Source organism: Seriola aureovittata, chromosome 10, assembly GCF_021018895.1.
Source record: "Seriola aureovittata isolate HTS-2021-v1 ecotype China chromosome 10, ASM2101889v1, whole genome shotgun sequence".
Lineage (NCBI taxonomy): Eukaryota > Metazoa > Chordata > Actinopteri > Carangiformes > Carangidae > Seriola > Seriola aureovittata.
Window position 1 is genome coordinate 11046395 of NC_079373.1, and position 20611 is coordinate 11067005.

General features: G+C 42.4%; 3 protein-coding genes and 1 long non-coding RNA gene across 5 annotated transcripts; 2 read left to right on the top strand and 2 right to left on the bottom strand.

Moving 5' to 3' along the window:
* The first annotated feature begins 91 nt into the window (after positions 1 to 91).
* fancf (FA complementation group F) lies at positions 92 to 1764 on the top strand. Of its 2 annotated transcripts, XM_056386886.1 has the most exons (3): positions 92 to 183; positions 454 to 865; positions 947 to 1764. In XM_056386886.1, the coding sequence occupies exons 1-3, from the start codon at positions 121 to 123 to the stop codon at positions 1528 to 1530; spliced, it is 1059 nt and encodes a 352-aa protein (XP_056242861.1). In that variant the 5' UTR covers positions 92 to 120; the 3' UTR covers positions 1531 to 1764. The 2 variants fall into 2 exon arrangements, with proteins under 2 accessions (XP_056242861.1, XP_056242860.1); XM_056386885.1 differs by having other exon boundaries at positions 454 to 1764.
* Positions 1765 to 4778: 3014 nt separating this feature from the next.
* Positions 4779 to 15727, top strand: LOC130176053 (uncharacterized). Its single transcript, XR_008828813.1, has 4 exons — positions 4779 to 6502; positions 7788 to 7902; positions 13282 to 13386; positions 15588 to 15727. It is a non-coding gene; the product is annotated as an uncharacterized LOC130176053 (long non-coding RNA).
* Positions 8039 to 18419, bottom strand: slc17a6a (solute carrier family 17 member 6a). Its single transcript, XM_056386884.1, has 12 exons — positions 17846 to 18419; positions 16140 to 16395; positions 15578 to 15696; positions 14446 to 14560; positions 13311 to 13398; positions 12991 to 13077; positions 12646 to 12788; positions 12413 to 12562; positions 10590 to 10722; positions 10386 to 10496; positions 10165 to 10292; positions 8039 to 9833 (listed from the first exon to the last, which is right to left on the bottom strand). Exons 1-12 carry the CDS (start codon positions 17929 to 17931, stop codon positions 9504 to 9506), a joined length of 1746 nt encoding a protein of 581 aa, XP_056242859.1. The 5' UTR covers positions 17932 to 18419; the 3' UTR covers positions 8039 to 9503.
* A 341-nt stretch (positions 18420 to 18760) lies between these two features.
* On the bottom strand, positions 18761 to 20513 carry LOC130176049 (P2Y purinoceptor 4-like). The gene is made up of 2 exons (XM_056386887.1): positions 20439 to 20513; positions 18761 to 20147 (listed from the first exon to the last, which is right to left on the bottom strand). Exons 1-2 carry the CDS (start codon positions 20502 to 20504, stop codon positions 19092 to 19094), a joined length of 1122 nt encoding a protein of 373 aa, XP_056242862.1. The 5' UTR covers positions 20505 to 20513; the 3' UTR covers positions 18761 to 19091.
* Between the last annotated feature and the right edge of the window lie 98 nt (positions 20514 to 20611).

The following is a 20611-nucleotide window of genomic DNA, read 5'->3' on the forward strand; positions in this document are numbered from 1 at the left end:
TGTGTGTTAAAAATGTGTGTATACTGAGTTCGTTTAGCTTCCTACCTCTTCTGTAGTCTGGCAATTATAGGCTTTTATTTTGAAGGAAAACAGCTGTTGAAGCTTTGGATGCACTGACGCATGCGCAGTGTTAAAAGCGACAAAACGGGCGGCGGGACAAGAGAAAAGCGAAAAAGAAGACAAGTGAGTTCAACAACAGCAGACATGTTTACTTCCACTAAACAGTCCTTTGTTAATGTTTCATATTCACTTTTGTGTGTAACACTAGCTGTTCGCTGGATGTTGTTTTGAAACGTGGCTCGGGAAGACCTGTTTAACGTTAGCTGCACTTTGTTGACCTGACTTGCTAACTAACCTATAGCTAGCTCCATAGCTCCATAAAGTTAGTTATATCAGTTTCTCGGCGGTGTGGGTGGTTTGGGTGAACATTTAGGTTTCGTCTGTCCTCCACAGTGGCTGTCCACGGCTAAGAGGCTGAACTGTGAACGCAGAGAGCGCCACATGGAGGCGGTGCTGAAAAACTTGGCAAGCACGGTGGAGCTGCTGGCCGTGGCGGCGCACAGCGGTGTGGTGGAGCAGTGGGATAAACAAACCCTGTCCAGAGCTTTTCACTGGGCCCGGTATTGCGAACACCTCTTTTCCAGGTTTCACAATAACTCAGCGGTAAGGAGGATTATGGAGAAGCAGCTCCAGCTCACAAATCAAAGTTTGCAAGCTGCCATCTCTGGATACACTGAAGTCTCCTTCTCGGACCTACCCCGGTGCCAACACCACTTGCTTCTTGGACTGTTAAACAACCCTAAGCTGCCCAGCTCCATCATGAGGATACTCTTTGACAGCAAGAGTCCTGCAGACACCAAGCACAGTGAGTATCCGGATGTTACCGGCCTCTGCAGCCACATGATCCAGTGCAAATCTGCATGTAAAGTCTTGAATCCTCTCACAGACCAGTCAGCTGTTGGTGCTGATGCTGAGGTGCAGGGGGTGATGCTGATGGAAAGGCTGGGTGCTTTGATGAGCCAAAGCAGTGAAGCCTGCAGGACAGAGCACTTTTTAGACTCTGTCCTCCAGGGATGTGAAAGAGCAGCAGAACATTTCTGTCGGGTCATCGCTGCAGCTTTGCTGACAACGGAAAACTCGGCCTCACAAACTGCTTTGCAGGATTTTCTCATGGACTGGCTGCAGAAAAAACACATGCTGATGCACATGTGTTCTGCACTGCCTACTACACTTCTTATGGACCTGGCCAAAGAACACCTGAAATTTAGAGATGCATATTATGATGTACTGAAAAAGTGGGCCTCTGATATGGAGTACAGCATAAGTGAGGGTGAATGGGTTCAAACCAGCACAAACCCCACAGTGTCCTTCCAGAAACTGACTGAGCACTTTCAGGCCTTGTTTGATACTTGTCCCTCTTTGAGGGATGATGTGGAGAAAGAGCTGAATGCTTTGAAGATTTCTGACGGAGATTTTGATGTTAGAGGTCTGAGTGTGTGGGGAGACCTGCTGTCAGTATTAAACCGGTGACTGTCAGTCTTGGGGATTTTGTAGAGCTGGAAAATGGCCAAATGTATATGTCTATTTATATCTTGATGCAGTGTTTGACTAGTTTGTCCCTAGCACTGATTTTTCAAAAAAAAAGTATAATTTTGGGTACAGTACCAAAGCTCAGGTATCACATCGACATCAAAACATTTCAAATGGTACCTATGCCTGTGTATGACATCCTTAATCTGTGAAATACACGTGAAAAAAAAACTACTCTTGAATCTTGTCCAGTTTCTGTTCCATTTTAATATTTGACCCCTGATGCCACATGCTGCTTTTTCGACATAATAATTGTACGCAGTGTAACACAAACATTAACACAACATATTGGATAAATTTTCAGTATCGCATTTGTGCATCTGACAAGCCCGGAGATACACTGCACTAGCGCGATTCTCACAGTATAAATACTTTTTATAAAATTATAGCTATGTGCCTGGTGAGAATTTAAGTTATTGTTTCACAGCGTTTGGACAGATGGCAGCATCACATGCTGCCTTGTAATCAGCCGCAACACATGACCTGACTGAATTAAACTGAAGGCAGTGAATAGTTTACACTTTATAAATTGGTCTCTGGAAGGTCAAGGCTAAATTTATTATCATTAATTCCACCTTACTACCAAATCATCATAGATATGCTGTTTTAATATCTTTCTGTTATTGTTGCTTTCCACAGTGCGCAGATGTGTAGACAGAGAGATGAGTTTAGTACAATGTTTTAAAGGACAACATGCTATAAAAATGGCAATAAGGAAGCAAAGGCATTGTGTAATCCAATTTTCCCTTCTCTATTTGTACACACCTAAAATCATTTTCAGTTTCTCGCACACACCATCTGTCAGTATCGCCTCTTCACAACAAAGCTGCACGCTGTCTGAATCTAAAAATTTTGATTGGCTTAATGCCAGTCATGTGACTGGACTGCCAATTCACACATCTCAGCCCTGGCCCATGTGTCCGAGCACCTCAGCGGCGAGGGATCAATTAGTCAGATCTGGCGTCTTCAATCAAACCCTCCACAATAGCTGGTGTGTGACATAACTCTGGCAGACAGCGGATTAGAGCCCCGGCCGCCGCGTGGAGGGAAACACCAACACGGCCACGGCTCGTTTAACACACCGTGAAAGCAATTCACCTAGAGACAGACAAGGGTCACTGAGTCAGGGGCAGCATCTACACAACCAATTTATTTCCACCCAATGAAGAACATATGCATCAGGCTGGATGGAAACCAACTGTGATTGAAGGGATCTCACGTGCTCCCATGTTATGAATACATGCAAAGTCATTTAATTTTTATTCATGTTGATTGTAGATCCCATTTGAGCCAGTTGAATAATCAAGACTGTGAGAAGAAAATAATTCAGTACTATCTTATTTAAGAATTAATACAGAGAAAATTTTAAGGTTTTATTTCAACAAACTAATGAATCTTCAACTTCACCGTGTTACAGAGCAGAGCATTATCATTTTAGGATTTGGGATTGAACACTGATGGATTTCTTTTTACATTTTGTGTTTCTCACTCTGTCTTCACAGACTCACAGTGGCAGGGTTGGTGAGCAGCCAAGGTGTCCGACTCCAAATGAAAGACTTAAAAGAAGGCAACATACCATAATTTAGTGCTATGCCTGTATCTATCTATGTTAACTAAAAACATGTTTTAGAAATTATTTTTATTGGATAAATACGCACGTGTGACACCTGATAAAAGAAAAAGGAAACCCCGTTATTGTCAATCTTGCCCCCTGCTCTTAACCTCGAGGTAAAATTACAGGTTAGTGTTACTGTGTCACTTCAAACAGCAGGAGGTCGACACAGCTCCTTAATATAAACCAGCCCATTGATGTGACACTGTTCACTAAATTAGAGGCTACATTACAAAATTCTGACATGTGAGTCTCTTAGTATTTGTGGGAATAAAACACTTCCTGCAAGATAAGAAATACAATATTTGGATGTAAATTTACCACAGAAACATACTGTATTTCCTCCTCTTACATCTCCTCCCTCCTCTTGTTTTATCATCCAGTATAATGTTGTAAGGTACCAAACTGCAGTGAGACGTGCTGAGGGCGACTGTTGTTCTGCGGCTTTTAAAGGGTACTGAAGGATAGCATTCATTAAAACTCAGATCCAGCCCCCATCTGGTGGTCTGAATAGGGAGTCTCCTAAGGGGCGGGGTGGAGGAGGAGGAGGAGGAGGGGGGAGGGGGGAGGTAGAGCCCTCCCTCGGCACGTGCCTAAGCCGATCCAGCCTGGCCCCTGTCTGGCCTTGGTGACGGATCACAGAGGCAGGAGGGCCCCTGTGCACACCTGTGTCCCACTCCAGAGGATGCTGATGATCAGCAGCCACCGTCATCAGGCACGCACGAGGCACAGGCAGTGTAATTTAATTTGGTTTGACGCAGCGAAGCTGTGAGGAAAAGATTGCTGTAATGTGTGTAATGTTTTTACAGAGTATTATCAAGTGTTGGCGCAGCTTGTGAAGAAAGAGATGGAAGATATTCACATCGTCCCCGGCCTGACATAAAAAGACTGCACTGTCAAGCACGCCGGTGAGCTGCTATGGGTGCAGAGACACTTCTGTATTTTGGCACATGAGGAGAGGCAGCACAGCGTCTACATGTGGGTACAACTGAAAAGAACAAAAGAAAGTAGAGCTGAAAGAATTACTGTTTTGATTATTGATGAATTGTTGAATCTATTTATATAAGAAAACAAACATTTCCTAGTTCAAGCTTCTCAAATGTGAAAATGTGTTGCTTTTCCTTATCTTAACATTACATTTAATTGATTATCTCAGTGTTTTAATCTGTTAGTCAAACAAAATCAGACACTTGATGACATCACCTTGGTCTACGAAACTAATGAGCATTCTGAAAATAATGGGAAGATTTATTGATTATGTATATAATCAGATGCAGTCCTGAAAGAAAGGTTATTGTGTTTTAAATATTTTATAGTCATGGAAAAGTCCGTTTACATCCATGTGGAAAAAAAAATCAAATATTTTCCCTTATCTTCTTATTGTATCATGACTGACTCCGGGTTTCTCTGTGAGCTGGCACTACATTGCCAGCTCTGAGAGTATCGCGTGAAATCTTATCAGCCTCTCATCCTTTGTCTGTGTGTGATACTACATGAGCATGTTGTAGAGAGGAGGCAATGAAGCTGTCAACATAATGTGATATGGGGGAGGGGAACTGGAAGGACCTGTGATAGATTACCTCACATGCAACCTTAGGAAAACCAGCTCTGTGGAGGAAAAACAATTGAATGTAGCAATCTCCTTTCTGTGATCAGGGAGGATACAATTCCCACTGTGGAGATGGCAGCTGAAAATGTTACTCTTTATATGGCATCGCCTCATTACTGTGGGTGATAGAAAATTTAGTTTGGTGCCAATAAATGTTTCAGTACAAGTAAGCACAGATGAAAATAAAGACAGCACACATTTCTTATTGCTGTTTTCAGCCAATCAAGATGGAGATGTTTTGCAGTGGACGCAATTTGCATATCATAAAAGGAGGATTTTTTTTTCTGATTTCATACTGAGCATTTTAAGCAGAAGCTCATTGCAGATTTAGGGGAGACTCAGAGTAAAATATTTGTTTCAGTGCGTTGCAGCGTGTGGAGGGCAGCGAGATATTTCATTTCATGTGAGACAAGCTGATTTGGGGCGGCAAGGTCTCCATTAATAAAGCAATTAGCAAGGGGGGAGAGGGAGGTGAGTGTAAATTCAGTTGCCCTGAGGTAGTGTAATGTCATGCTGGAGGGTGTCATAAAAGAGTAATTACTTCAATCCTGCTTTGAAATTTTGGGTTATAATTACTTTACTTTAGCATGTGAGGGAGTTGATTTCTGGACTGTGAATGGAAGGGAGAGAGTGCTGTGTACAGTCTGGGCTGCAGACGAGAAAGGAAAGAAGGAATCAGGAGGATAATTGCATGCAGGCAGAGTCCCAGGGGAGGAGTGCAACCCCGTCATCAAACACTCATTCTGGCTGGGCCTCATCCCATTACAGTCCCCCAGGAGCCAAACTGCACCTGCCCCACAGACTGACAACTACTCAATCCCCCTTCACTCTCCCCTGCGATTACACAACCGGAAAAACAACACCAAAATATCACAATGACTAAGCCTTCTCAAAAACATAAGAAGGTGGAGTTTTCAGGCAAGTGAATGATGGGAGAATTTCCACCTATGAACCAAATGTTGACATCGGATTTAGTCCAATTAACGTGCACCCTAACAGGCACGTCACCGGTGCAACAGCCATGACCACTCTGGCTGGTTAGGCATGAGAAAACATGTTCCACGTGGCTGGTGACACAATTGTGTTTTCTGTCAAATTAACATGTGCACCGAGGAGCAGGCAGCAGTGAACGTTAATGGTTTCCGCTCTCAGCCGGGCAGATAATCGGAGGAGAGGCTGAGATTTATTGTAATCGCTGCCACTGCTGCTACTGGAAGTGTTTCAGACATGGATCTGCTTCCTGTGATGGAAGCGTCAGTCAACACAGCACAAGACTACTGTGAACTCAGCAATGCTACTGCACTGTCCGTCCCCCACCCACACCTGATTTCATACCTGTCTATCACTTCCTCTCAGGTGAGATGGAAGTTACAGAGTCTTCATTTGCAAAAGCCTGCAGAGGTTTTTCCTGCACACATTATAATCACCCTGTACAGTCAGAAGCAGCAGACCAGACCTCTGATGATTGACTCGCACATTAGAAAATGTTTTATCTGTTTCCCACCTGCAGAGCTGGAGAGGCACGGTTAGAATCAGGGTGCTTGATGTATGCAGTGTCTTTCACACCATCGAGCCCTTCCTGCTCCAGGGAGGAGCGCCATGTTTTGCTGAATTATTTACCACTTCAGTAATGGACTGCACTGTGTGGTGTGTTGGACACACTGCAGAGCGGCAGAGAGGTACCACAGAAAGTAAGATCACCTTTCTTGTTCACTCTCCACACCTGTGACTTCAGATTGAAGGGTCGTGGGTCGTCAGACCTCCTTCAGAACCTCTCATGACTGTGAATGTGGGACAACACAGTAATATGTTGACAGACAACAATCAGTGCTCTCTGTAGCACAATGAACATAGTATGACTGTGCAAACTTGGGCTACAACTAATGATTATCATATTTATCGATTAAAGTGATTCAGTTTACTCTCACAGGAGACTAATAAATCCAGTAATTCAGCCTATTAAATATTCATATTTGCTTTTAAAAATTACTTAAACAATAAATCGATTTTTTTTTTTATGTCAATTGACCAATCGAAATTTCAGCTCTGGTTCAAACACAGTATCCTGTTGTCATGTTGTAATATTATATATATATATATATTACATAACACTGTTTGCTTTGTTTTTCCTTGTCACAGTCTCTTGTTTTACTGTTATATTTGTTGCCAGGTCATATTCCTGCCGACTTCGCTAGTCTTTCTTTCTATTAGAATTTCTTAAGTCAAAAGATTATTTTTTTATTCTATTTTTCATTCAGCTTTCTTAAAAAAACAAAGTGACCCTTTGCATTTATTGCTGATGGTTGCTGATATTGATAATGTTGCATTCATTATAAGTTACTTCATGTATGAACTTCAGGTCTATTGAGTTTTATTTCTTTTATGCTATGTGTTATAATTAAATTTGTTTTTCAAGCATGCATGAAATACTAACAACAAAAAAAAATACAGTGATTACTACAAAGGCAGCATCACCCTCCTTGTTATAATTCTGAATTCAAACTTTCATCAGAAGCCTTTTTGTTTTTAAAACTCCAGTGTGCTCTGGATTCAAACAGTTATTGATTGGTCGCGTGATTAGATTTAATGCAGGAGCTGGGTCAATACTTGAACGTGTTGCACATAACACTGTTGACCTCAGATGTGCGAAACAGAGGAGGACACACAGAGGGAAATCAGCTTGTGTGTTGCACATATAATACACCACATTAAACACCTTACTTTCTCACAGTGTGTCTCTTTTACAGTTGAGCTTCTGATATTTTCTTTCTCCTGTTCAAGTCTGAGAGGTGTGAGATGCTGCTGAGAGATTTAATAGGCTTGTCACATTTTGTCTGCACCTTCATGACACCTCAGCAGCAGATTTTACACTGCATATTAAAGTCAGGACTCTTTGTGAACACAGACAATGATCCTGGTTTGTAGGGATGTAAGCTCCTGAAACAGCATTAACACACTGTTCCTCCTTCTTTTTAGCAATTACCAAGCTGCAGTGTCCAATACTCTCCCCTTGACTCCAGAGACCGCCGTCATTGATTTACTAATGAGAAACATGGAGAGGATAGGAGATGCACGACACTGATTGGAGAAGGTGGGTAACTTGTCAAGTAGTTTGCGTACTGTCTCTCGGGACGTCTAACCTTCAATTGAATAGCTAAAGAAAAAATGTCCTCACGTATTACAGTCACACAAGGTGAAACAATGACTAAGAACGACAAAAACATCACTTTTGGTTGTTTTTCTTTTTTATAAAATGATATGAGTATTTTTATAACACTTTTTGACATCAACATACCTCTTCATTAAACACAATATTAGAAGCCATAAAATCACATTTATCTGTTTACATAAATTTCAGGCACAAAGCCGTAATAGCATCTTTTGGTCATCTTAAACATTCTTAAATATTCATATATTTTAAACATCCTTGCAGATTCCATACAGCAAACGAAGAAAAAGTGTTCAAATAGCAAATCAAATCAGGTGGAAGAGCCATCTATTAATCCATGTGGTCCACTCAAACGTGACAATATCAAAGTGTCAATAAAGTACGTTTTGGTGACGATGAGAACAACCGAGAAACACCAAGAGATCACAAAACCTGGTTGTTCAAATACAGTACTGCATTCCCCGCTGTCAAAATGAAACAACATGTCCTGCATCATGAGCACTAAAGCTGGATTCTCCAGACACTAGTAATTTGTTAAAACACACACCTTAGTGTTGATCATCACATGACTCCAAAACAATTACAGTTAGATACAGCAAGCCAGTGTTACATTACAAAACAGAATGTGATGGGTGGCGGCTGGTACACAGAATTTATTGCAGGGCACACCAAACATCAATAAACAATGTCTTCTGAGCAATCGCCTTCAAAACTCTTTTGATTTGTCGCACGTCACGGCCAGAACCTGAATATTAAAGTTCATTTTATTGTTTATAATGGCAGAAGACACTTATCTAAGAACAAAGCAGGAGGCTGAATGAGGACTATCGGTGACTGTGAGGCGGCTGCATCTGAAACATTGATCTGAGCAAATTCATGCAACAAACACACACTAAAACTCTACGGTTCAACTTCACTCACGCTATTTTTGTCTTATAGTGTATTATAGGCCTCGCTCGAGAAGAAGAAGACCTTTTTTGCAAGCAGACATCTCCCTGAAAAGGTACTGTCCATGAAAAATATGGCCTTTTATATTAATGTTAACACAGATCAACGACCCAAAATCCACAATAGTCTCACAGAAACAGTATACAGGTATATACAGTACATAAAACACATTTGAGAAACAGAATAGAATCTTGTTTTTAGAATACTTATAGTTTCAGTGCAATCAGAGTGGTATTTCAGAGAAAGATCCTATATGATGGTCAACTGCAGTGTCATCTGGCTCATGTTGTTCAAGTAGATTGATGAGGTTTGGGTGCCTAAGAAGTACAACATAGGCCTGCAGTTTTCTTTGCAACCGCTATCTGTATAGTGAAGCTCTACCGTAGGTACATGTGATGGGAAACATGTGAGAATCTAATGAGGATTGTTCTGCGTTGCCATTAACTATTTCTTTACATTGGCTTTTTGAAACTAGTAATACACGGAATGGGTTTAAATATCTAATATAATGATTTTTTGTGCAATCTGTGATGGAGAGTCTCTTTCTGTAAGCAGACTCACCACAACTGTCTGGTTTAAGAGTAGCCACGCTCAGCGTACATCTTTCCCGCCGGTTCCTGTACATACTCCTCTGTCTTATCCCAGTCCTGCACCCAACCCCCGTTGAGCTGTGCGGTGGCCCCATAGCTCTTAGCCGGACCGGCCATCGCACCGTAACTCTGCGTGATGTCGCCCGTCTCCTCGGCCAGCTCGTCCTCATCTATAAAGCCGCACTTCTCTTCACTGGTTTCTTCCGGGTCGGCCCACGGCTGCTTCTCCCCAGATGCAAAGATCCCATAAAACACCACACCTCCGTAGTGCACGAGGGAAGCAATGAGGAAGACGTACTGCCACTCTTCACGGGTCTAGGGACAGAGAAGAGTTGAGTCACTTAAAGGTCCTTGTTTACCTGTTTAACTTGATGACAGTTGTGAGGTTTGCTTATGTTTCCAGGTCACTGATCTGATCAAAACCACACCCACACTAGTCTTGATGAAGCAGACCAGTCTTTTAGGATAAATATGGATTCCTAACAAAGTTTTCTTGCTAACTTTAACTTTGATTGTTGCACATTTGGTAACAAATATTCAGTGTTAAACTTAAAATGTGAAACCATGTTTTCAGGAGCTGTAAAGGTTCCTATCTGCATGACTATCTAGATACATTCACACCATTGTGTGAATAGAAATGACTCACCTTGTTCTTTGTCATTGCTCCCACTATTAGAGGGCAGACCATCCCGGACAGGGTACCCACGCCGTTTGATATGCCCATGAGGATGCTGGCGTAGCGAGGAGCGATGTCTAAATGGTTGACATTGAAACCTAGAGCAAAGAGAGTGAATATTCTGACATTTGTCTTCATTTGAACACAGACTAGGGAGAATTTGAGCTAGAGTACATTGTTTTAAAACTCACCTGATATTGCAAAACCACTAAAACCCACGGCCAGAACTAAGAAAGAGATGGCCACCCCCTTACTGTGAGAATAACCAACCACTAATAAGAGAGTGGCCTCCATCCCAAAACCTGAAAACAGCAGGAGAAAGAGTCAACTGATGCACTGATGTCCAATATTTCTACAATATCATGATAACAAAGACCTGATGTTTGAAGCCTCACCTCCACAGTTCATGATTTTCCGGACCGTAGTGGTGGACATGATGTTGTGGGTCCGCAGGTAGTCCGCTAACTGGCCTCCTAAGGGCACGATGATGGTCATGACCAAGTGAGGGAGAGCCGACACGATTCCAACCTGAGGAACCATCAAACACTTGTCACAACAAGTGGTCTCTCAGTCTCAGGACAAATCTCTGTCTGCCTTTCTCCCTCTGACTCCAGTGTCACATCGGAGCAATAATTCACCCGCAGCAATCACAGCGCGACTACAGGCTCATCCTGAAGCTGAATTACAGCTGCCAAACCAGCTTGATTCATGCTTCATACTCTCACAGCAGGGCAAAGATTATGACATCCTTAAGATTATCTGGACTCTGTCATTAGGACGTTCACTCATGAGAGGAGACAAGAACCACAGCAACAAGAGAACGAAAGAACAAAAGCAACTCATCGTAAAACTGCCCCCTATAAATGATTCATCTTCTTCAAATGTGTTTTCTTAAAACATCATACATTATACCACATAATAACTCATAATAATAATCCCATCCATCTGACTGAAGCAGATTTTTCAGTCAAGACAAATCATTTCATAGATTTAGGCAAACAATTTATTTAAACTGTAGTCGATTGTTTCATTTTAGATGTGACCATATCCTGCAGAAGACTTCAGTATCTCTCACAGTACCCGGCCTTGTAAGCTCGAGCCTGTTGAACAGGAGCATGTTGAGGCTCAGTGTGAAGACTGAGGACAATAGACAAAGCCATCAGCTCTGAACTGATGGCTTATACACGATATTCACCAACTGTGCACACAACAACAAAACTCACACTCTAGCCATATTTTGCTCTTAATAATGAAATATAACAACAGTGGATTTGTGGACACATTGTTGACAATGTGAACCTCAATAACCAACCCTGTCTCTGTATAGAAATGATGTTTATATGCAACTCAATCAACGGTCGGGTGGATGGAGGGTGTACAAAGCTCACAACTGTCACACCAGAGACCGAGGTTCACAGCCACAGTTTTGGTTTTTGTTAAATGTAAATAAACACACAAATAAACACACCCCTGAAGTCACCATTAAACCAGACCACGATCTGTCCCTAACCTGTGAGTGCCTGAACAATCAATCAATAATCCTGTCGTCTCTACAGGTGATATTGTACTGTAAGATCTTTTACTGATATTTGACTGATCTGTTCAGTATCAATATTTTTTTGACAATTTATCTTCCGTACATTGATAGAAATTTAATCTGGTCGCCATTGTGTTTCCAATATGTGGTTGCAGTTTAGCTGCATATAAAGGTCATTTCTTTTAATTAACTCCAGTAACAAAGCATGAACACACGCAATAAGAAGTACGTCCGTGACTCTGTTGCACCTCAGGATGCTCAGGTATAAGCTCATGCAAACTATTCATATAGGTTTACTGTAATATTTGTCCATAGCCTCCAACTTAATTTAATCCAAATAAGAAATTTAGATTAAATCAATTTACAAATTTGGATTAAATCAATTTACAAATTTAGATTAAATCAATTTACAAATTTGGATTAAATCAAAAGTGTCACTTTTGTCAAACTCTAAATTAGCATAAAATAAATACATTATTTTTCACTGTTGGAATTACAAAATAAACACTGAATGAATGAACAGTATTATTATAGTTTTTTCAAAATGCCACAAATCTCCTTACACAAAGGAAATTGCCCTGAGATTGTGTAATTCATACCTGAGAAGCTCTCAGTTTATAATAACATGCGTTCAAATCTATTTTTATGGCTGATTCCAGGCATTATTAGGGGTTTATTTACCTTGCTGATTTCAAAGCCAAACACCTCTTCAAAGTACGCAGGCTGACTGATGAGGAGCAGATAAAAAGTCCAGCTCCTGCAGAAGTTGGCCACGATGATTGCATAGACGGGCATGGAGGAGAAAAATTTCCTCCAGGGGGTCTTGAATTTCTGTTCAAACAAACAGAAAATCAGCCTGATGTGCAGTAATTGGCATGGTGTCACGGATAAAGGGATACACACTCAGAACTCACTTCCATGGCGCCCATCAGCTGGGCGCTTTCACCGATGCTCTCCTCGATGTAACGCCGCTCTTCATCAGTGATGGTCGGGTGCTCCGCTGGGCTCTCGTAGGACACCAAGATCCAGAACATGTACCAAACAATCCCAAAGGATCCTGCACGGATCATAAGAGGGATGAAGTCAAGAATCAAACATGTCATTACAAACTAAAGCTGCGCCACCAAATGTTGCTTAAACCCACAAAACTTTATTTAAATTATAGTGGATATCCTAAAGTTTTCAAATATACCTTTTAAAAGTTACACAGTCTCTTTTAAGGTGTTTACATTAAATCAGTCCATGAAGGTGACACTCACCATACACATAGAAGACAGAGGACCATCCTGTGTACTGGACCAGGATCCCAGCCAGAGGCATGGCTATCACTGCACCAGCATAGGATCCTGCACAAGACAAAATATCATGAGCAGGCAGAACGTGATCCCGGCTGCTGACTCAGAGAGCGGTGTGGTCCCGGTGTGTTCAGTACACATTTACACACATTTTAGGAGAAATATTTTGTCATTCTACACCGTCATTGCAGTGTGTGCAGTAATGCGATGATAAAATCCATATCACACTAATGAGCCGATCTGACGTTTTCACAGAAACGTGACTGTATGCGTGGATGTTGTACCGCAGAAGGAGATGGTTGCCAGACGACTTCTTTCCAGCGGTGGAGCCCATTTACTCCAGATCCCATGGCAGGCCGGGTAAGTCACTCCCTGCACGGTGACAAATGACATTACAGTCACACTATGATCTGATCAGATGATCTGAACAAAACATGAAGATTATTTCTTACCAACTTTATGATATTTCTCCCTCAATTTCATGACTGATAATTGTCCTGTGATTGCACGAGAGGTTTGATTTTCTAAATTCATCAATAAGATTCACATATATTTTCCCACTTTCAGTCAATAGCAATTTACATAATGTGAAGATATTCTGCTGGATTGACGTAGTCTGTCCTTATTTGCCAACGACGCACAGGACAAATTGTAGTTAATAACAAACAAACTGATATGCATTGTGGCTGACCTTTCTAATAGAGACTAATGGGTGAGGTGTGAGTCAGTGCAAATTCACTTCATGGAAGAAAAAAAAAACTGAATTGCTCCCATTAAATCTTCATTACACACTAAGTGGCATACAATCAACTATTGATAGACACAAATTGCTGGGGCTTGCAGTGGGAGACACCCTGAAATGCTAATGTTTAATTTGCAGTAATAAGTTGACGCTTGCTGAGCACAGGCGACTCTCTCCTCTCTCGATGGTCATGAGCTGCTATTGAAAAGACAGTATGCAGCTAAAGAAAATAACAAAAGAGGATGACCTTCAGTCTGATAATAGCATCTCTCTCTGAAATCATGTCCTTTCTCTTGAGCTGTGGGAGCCGCCTGTATCAAGTGGGTTTTATCACTTTTGTTCCACGTGTTTCTATGTGAACATGGAGATGAAACCAACAATCAAAATCCATGCTATTCAGGGTTTTATGTCGTTTTGTGTTTGTGGACTAATCTGGTAATTGTGTGCAGTGTAATGAATGGAGTTTGATCATAATGGGCTCCATTTTCCAGTTCAAATTCAAGTAGAAAGCCGGGAGCTCAGCGTGAAACAGAGGGGTTTCTGTAAAACGTGGTTAAATATTGAATGTCAGGACAATTTCATTAGGGGTTGAGTTCAGCTCTCGGCTTGATAATGAGGCATCATTTTTGAGTCTTTTTAAAAGGTCAAGATCTGATGTGCAAACTGTGTATCAGTACCTCCACCAGCCCTTGTAATATCCTCACAAAGATGACACATCCATAGTGCGCCCGGGCGGCGGAGGGAATGAACATGTTCAGGGTGGATGTCAGCACGATGGCAGCCCCAAAAACTCTGGGTAAACAGTGTGTTGGGATTATTTGTCAAAATATTATTGAAACAAGATCATCATCTAATTCAGCCAGAAAAACAGCAGCAGCATTCATCAGATTCAAGTAGGTCATAGAGATTTAAACAATCATTAAATAGAAAATAGTCTGCAGAACATTACAGTATATTGTATAATTCTTTACTACACATTGGAATAATAAAGACTGAGGAGGAAGATAAATCAGCGCTAATTGGATGCCACACACACACACACACACACACAACAGGCAGTTATTCAGTTTCCAGGGGAGTGAGGACAGGAGGTGTTTGCAGCAGAAGGCGTCAGTGGGCTCAGCTGACTTGGCATGATGAAGCTCTTCATCTTGCATCTTATTTAAGCTCCATTTCCCGCACGAAGAATCTCTTTCACAGTCCTATAATGTTAATATAGAAGGACTGTGACCTTACACTATGTATCTCCTCCTGTAGTATCACTGTTACGTTTACATGCTTTCCTTAAAGGGACTTTTGTTGTCATCATTAGTTTTTTTTCTACAGTTTTTACAGACTTATTGTTCTCTGTTGCACATGTGCTCTGTTCCTTTAGTCTAACCGTAGCTGACTAATCAGTTGCTAGTGAAATAATGTGCTATAGATGCGGTATGGCTATTGAAATCATACTACAATCATTACTCAGAGGCACATTGCACACGGGGCTTTGACTGGTGTGGTTGCCATGCATCTGAACATAAAGGATTAGACATGGTTGTCCCGTGGGAGCTCATTAACATGAGGAGGCACGCCTGGCGGGCATCAGCCAAATCCCCACTTTATCTGCTGTGAGGTCACACTCCTTTCTTCAAGCCCATCACACACATCCACAAGACTGACCAGCACAAATATTACAACCAGATTTTCATTTTAAGAATACAATAGAAACCTGTCCACCAAGGGGGCAACCAATATTTCTTCATCACACTCTACCACATTATTTGTTCATTTTTGTTTAATAATAATAATTTTAATAATAATAGCTTTTACCTGTTTGCAGCCAGCCTTGAAGAGATGTACCCTCCTGGAATCTGAGTAACGATGTAGCCCCAGAAGAAGGAGCCATGAATCATCCCCACAGTCTCTGGGTCCCAGTTGAATTTCGCTTTCTTTCAGACACAGAAAAATAAAAATAAAGACAAATTTAATTCCATTTTACTTCCGGTAAAATAAATAAATAAATAAATAAAACAGGCGTAAAATAGGCTATTGATATAAAATTGCTGAGAGTGAAATTAAAAAGCCTCTTTTCGAAGTGTGAAATATTGTCAGTGGACGATCATTTAATTTGATGCTGTAATACTTTCACAGCTACAGTTAAATAAAGTGATAAATCAACTAATAAAGCAGAAATAAGCAGATATTCAAGAAAAGTGTGAATAATAATAATACAACCTACATCAATTTGCTTCTGCTTATAATATAGAAGCCTATAGGCCCATCTCCTGAATTACAATTATTATGGTGAAATTAACTACATTGGGGTTTTCCATGTTTTCACTATGGGCTATGGCCCTCATCACCTATCAAACACGGGGGGGGTTACAGGCACCTCTTTGATGATGATCTTGCCGTTTTGATGGATCGTGTGGTTATTGACCATGCTGACGATGGCCACACCCAAGTTACACCGGATACCGAAGGAGATGCAGAAGCCGAGCCCGCTCAGCATGGCGATGATGTATCTGCGCGGGAGCCCGAAGCATGTGCAGTCACACAGGGGCGTCTTCCTCTCCTGGTCCTCCCTGGGTCTCCCATCCTCCGTCAGCTCGATCGCCTCACCTGTTTGCTGCCGCTTTTCAAGCCTCCTGCACCACAAGCCGTTTAGATGCTCTTTATAGATTTTACAAGCTTTTTTATTTTATTTTATTTTTTAGTTTTTATTAGGGGTTTATGAAATGAAACATGAGGCAGGTTGAGCTGTCTTTAAAAGAAGAACCACCAGTGGGAAATATAACCTGTGATTTCGTTAATTTTCTGCAAAAACAGCAGGAATAAATCTACTCTTTATACTCACATACATCCTTCATACTATTTGCAGCTTCCTCGTAGAAAACGAGGTCCCATCTTTGCATTGGTCTTTCAACCACAGGCCTTAAATCTACCTTCATTTTGTTCTTCTCATTAGACACAGGCCCCTTAAAGCCTGAGCCGTTTTATTTCTACTCAAACTGTGTTTTTCCCCCCTTCGTTCTCCGCTGAAATTCTCCATGTCTCTGTATCAGAAAAACGCTGGTTGGCAAACGAAGAGAAAATGACCTTCATACCGCATTGCAGCAACATCAGCATCATCGTTGTTTGGAGTTCATTTTGCTCCTTTTTTAATTTCTGATTCGCTCTCATCAGTGAGGTGTTGGCATTTTTGCTTTTGGCGGCTGGCACTCGGAAATTTGTCCATAAAAAAATATATATAATAATTGAGCTTCATTTAAAAACCTAACATTGAAATGTGAAGGCCTCGTCCAGTAAAACATCAGGCCTGCTACACCTCAAATGAAACCAACACATTTTTTTTTTCTGTCACAGCTTTGAGTCACGTTTCTGTGATGCACCTCACAATCAAGTTCAACAACTGAGAGGCATTTCAGCAGCAAAAAAAATCAACAAAAAAACTCATTATCATCTAAAATATGTGTGGCCTTATTGGGAAATGCTTCGTGTTTTCTGATTTTCTGCTTTAATATTCAACAAACTGATCATTTTTATTCGCAAATGCAATAAGAATTAAAACAATTAAATTTTATACAAATGAAAAACACCTAGCTTCCCCTGCTATGACTTTAAAACGAGGATGTGTTTGCTTTGCTCTGCAGTCAGTCATCCGGCTTCGTTCAGCTCCTTGTGACACTATAAAGAATATAAGGAAGTCTATTGCTATGAAGTCCATCGATCTGGAATTAATACAGATGGATACATAAGGTAATAGATATCCTCCGACCTTGTGTCACGACTCGCTCTGTTTCATTAATTATTAAAAAACACCCACAGCTGCTGGTGGAGGGGATCATTCTCCAGGGAAATATCTGATCCTTAAATATTCGGGCCACACGACTCTGCTTCCAGCATCCTGTCCGTGATCCAGCTCATAAAGACTGAGATTTCCCCCGTGATTTCATTTTAATTCAGGAATAAGCACATTTAAACACAGTGCATTTTTTTATATGTGTCATCTTCATATATTGATATTTTTCTGTGTTTAATTTCTGACAGCAGATCTAATTATATGATTAAAATACATAAATGTTAATTTCTTCTTACCTGTACAGATTCCCGAGGGCCTTTCCTGCGATTTGTTTTATTCCCTCTTTAGAGGTAGGGACAGCTTTCTCCTTGCCTGGCTCCATATCCAAATTGTATTTTTTTTAAATTCTATAATACTATCACAAATGGAAGTGCAGCATTAATGCGCATATTGTTGAGATATTAATCCAAATAACGCGTCTCTTTCTTTGAAACAGAAAACGTCTCGGTGTCCTGAAAAGATGAGCCGATGAAAGAGGAGAAAGACGCTCAGTCTGAAAGGGCTGCTTTCACAGTCACAAAACAGCAGTCAAATAAGTCCGCTTCTGCCTTGCGCAATGTTAATCCATGCAGTGCCATTTTAAGATCCAGCCAGCGATTAGGAAAAAGAGACAAACTGAGTGTAAAAAAAAAATAAAAAAGTGGATTATTTGGTTAAAATTGTGCGAGGACTCGAGGACGGAGATGTGAAAAGCGTCTTTAGCCGGCGGAGGTCAGCGGAGCTCCGGTCTAATCTGAGGTGAGGATCTCCGGTGAGGCTGCAGCCGGAGCAGGCTTCAGCACCGCGGACAGCGCACAGCTCGTCTACCTGTCAGCAGCTCCTCCCTCCCTCCCTCCCTCCCTCCCTCCCTCCGCTCCCACCTCCTCTCCTCTCATTCAATTACTGCTCAAAAAAAACCTGTTAACGGCGACAACTGTCTACAGCCGGACGCGTGTCCTTCACTCTCATCGAGCTGAGTTGAAAATTATTTCAGGTTGAGCTCCGACCACTTATAAATCACTTGCTGCAGCAGGCACAAAGCAATGAACCTACCCCCCCCACCCCCCCACCCTACATCACCCCCACCCCACCCCTCCTCCCTACATCACCCCCACCCCACCCCCTTTACATCCGGTTACTTCTCCGTTTACAGACTGTTACAACAACAGGGACACATTTTCAAAAAATATTTATTTTCACTTAATTTCATTAGCTGTGAATTCAGATATTTTTTTTAAAGAAATAAAGAAAGGCCTTATATTCACAGCAAGTGTAAAGTAGCGTGTGCAGTCAGCCACGCAGAGGCAGTGTTGTGAAGGAAGTTGAGGAGACCAAACCTCAACTGACATGAGATGAGATAAGAGACTGGAAACCATTGTTACAGTGGATTCGTCTGATTCTGTCAATCAAAGAAAACAGCTGATTAAACAAAGAACATACAAAGGGTATCTATACAGTTTCATAGTAGACACGTAGCCTACAGGTGATTAACGTTTGCACAGCTCATTGGGATCCAGACGCAGGCAGTGCGCACACGGGTGTAACAGTGGACATCCCCTGCCTCTTCTTCACCGTCATGCGGGTCCGCTTGGATATGAGAGAGGCCACCTGCATGCCTGGACACTGGGAAAACATGAGAGTAAACGTGTAGTGAAAATCTTCTCGGAACTGGCGGCCTATGAAGCAGCTGAACAGAGGGTTGACGCAGGTGATGAGGCTGCAGAAGCACATCTCCAGGGCGAAGGCCAGGTCTGGGGGCCCCCAGGAGGCGTGGTCGTCAGGGTAGACTGCCCGCATCACTACGGCGGCATTGCGGCTCAGGTGGTAGGGCAGGTAAAACAAGGCGAAGAGAACCAGCGCTGCGCTCAGCACCCGCCGGAGCCGGCGCTGCTTGTGGTGCGGGCCGGGCCTGCGGCGCAGCTCTCTGACGCTGCGCAGGCCGCAGTAACAGATGGAGAGCAGCGGGAGGAGAAAGGCGACGGTGGAGCAGAAGATGGAATAGGGGAGGCTCTCCCCGGTCTCACTTAGCAGTACGTACAGGGTACAGACCGTGCGGTTGCTCCCAGGGCAAGTCTGGACATGAGTCATTCTGGCAACAGGTATGCTGAGGACCAGAGTGGCCGCCCACACCGCCGCACACAGCAGGCACGTCTTCCTCCGGCCCAGCAGCACCAGCGAGCGCAGCGGGTGCACGATGGCCAGGTACCGGTCCACACTGACGCAGGTGACGAAGAAGATGCTGAGGTAGAAGTAGTTGTGGTAGAGCATCCTGACAGCTGTGCAGAGCGGCAGCCCCAGCTTCCAGTAGAGCCGCTCCAGATGGTAGTGGATGAGGAAAGGTAAGGCCAGCAGCCAGGCGGTGTCAGCCAGGGTCAGGTTGAAGAGGAACACCGTGCTGCGGGTCCAACGACGCAGGCGGTGAAAGTAAACCCAGAGGGAGAGCAGGTTGAGGGGAAGCCCGAGGATCAGCACCGCCAGGAAGAAGGACGGCATTACATAGAGCTGGACCACCGGTAAACCCTGATGTGTGTCCAGGTCGCAGAGGGCTTCCTCTGGAGGCTGCATGTTCACGGGCACAGAGGTTCAGCTTGGAGTTTTCACACTCAGCGCTATCTAAAGACAGTTTCCTGCCTGATGTTATAAAGTAAACTTTTCTTCATCTAAAGCTTCATTTATGGATTGGGTTTTAGTTCACTAAACAGAAAATAGTGACATGAATTTAACATCATAGAAGAAAACACTAAACTTAAACCATCCTTTGCCTTCAGAAACTATTTTTTGCTGTTCCGTAAATCTATTTTTGTCTGATAGACAAAATGTTCAATATCACAGTGAACCTCTTCAACCTACCTGAACCTGAGTGTTGCCCATGTCTTTGTTACGGTGGCTTAGCAGTGTGCCAAGCGCAAGAACCATGCCAACATATTTTGGTGTAAAACACACCCACCAAAGTGAACAAACACTGCATAGTTATCAGTGTTCTCTCAGGCCATCTGTTATGTGAACAGCATCTTTCATGTGCT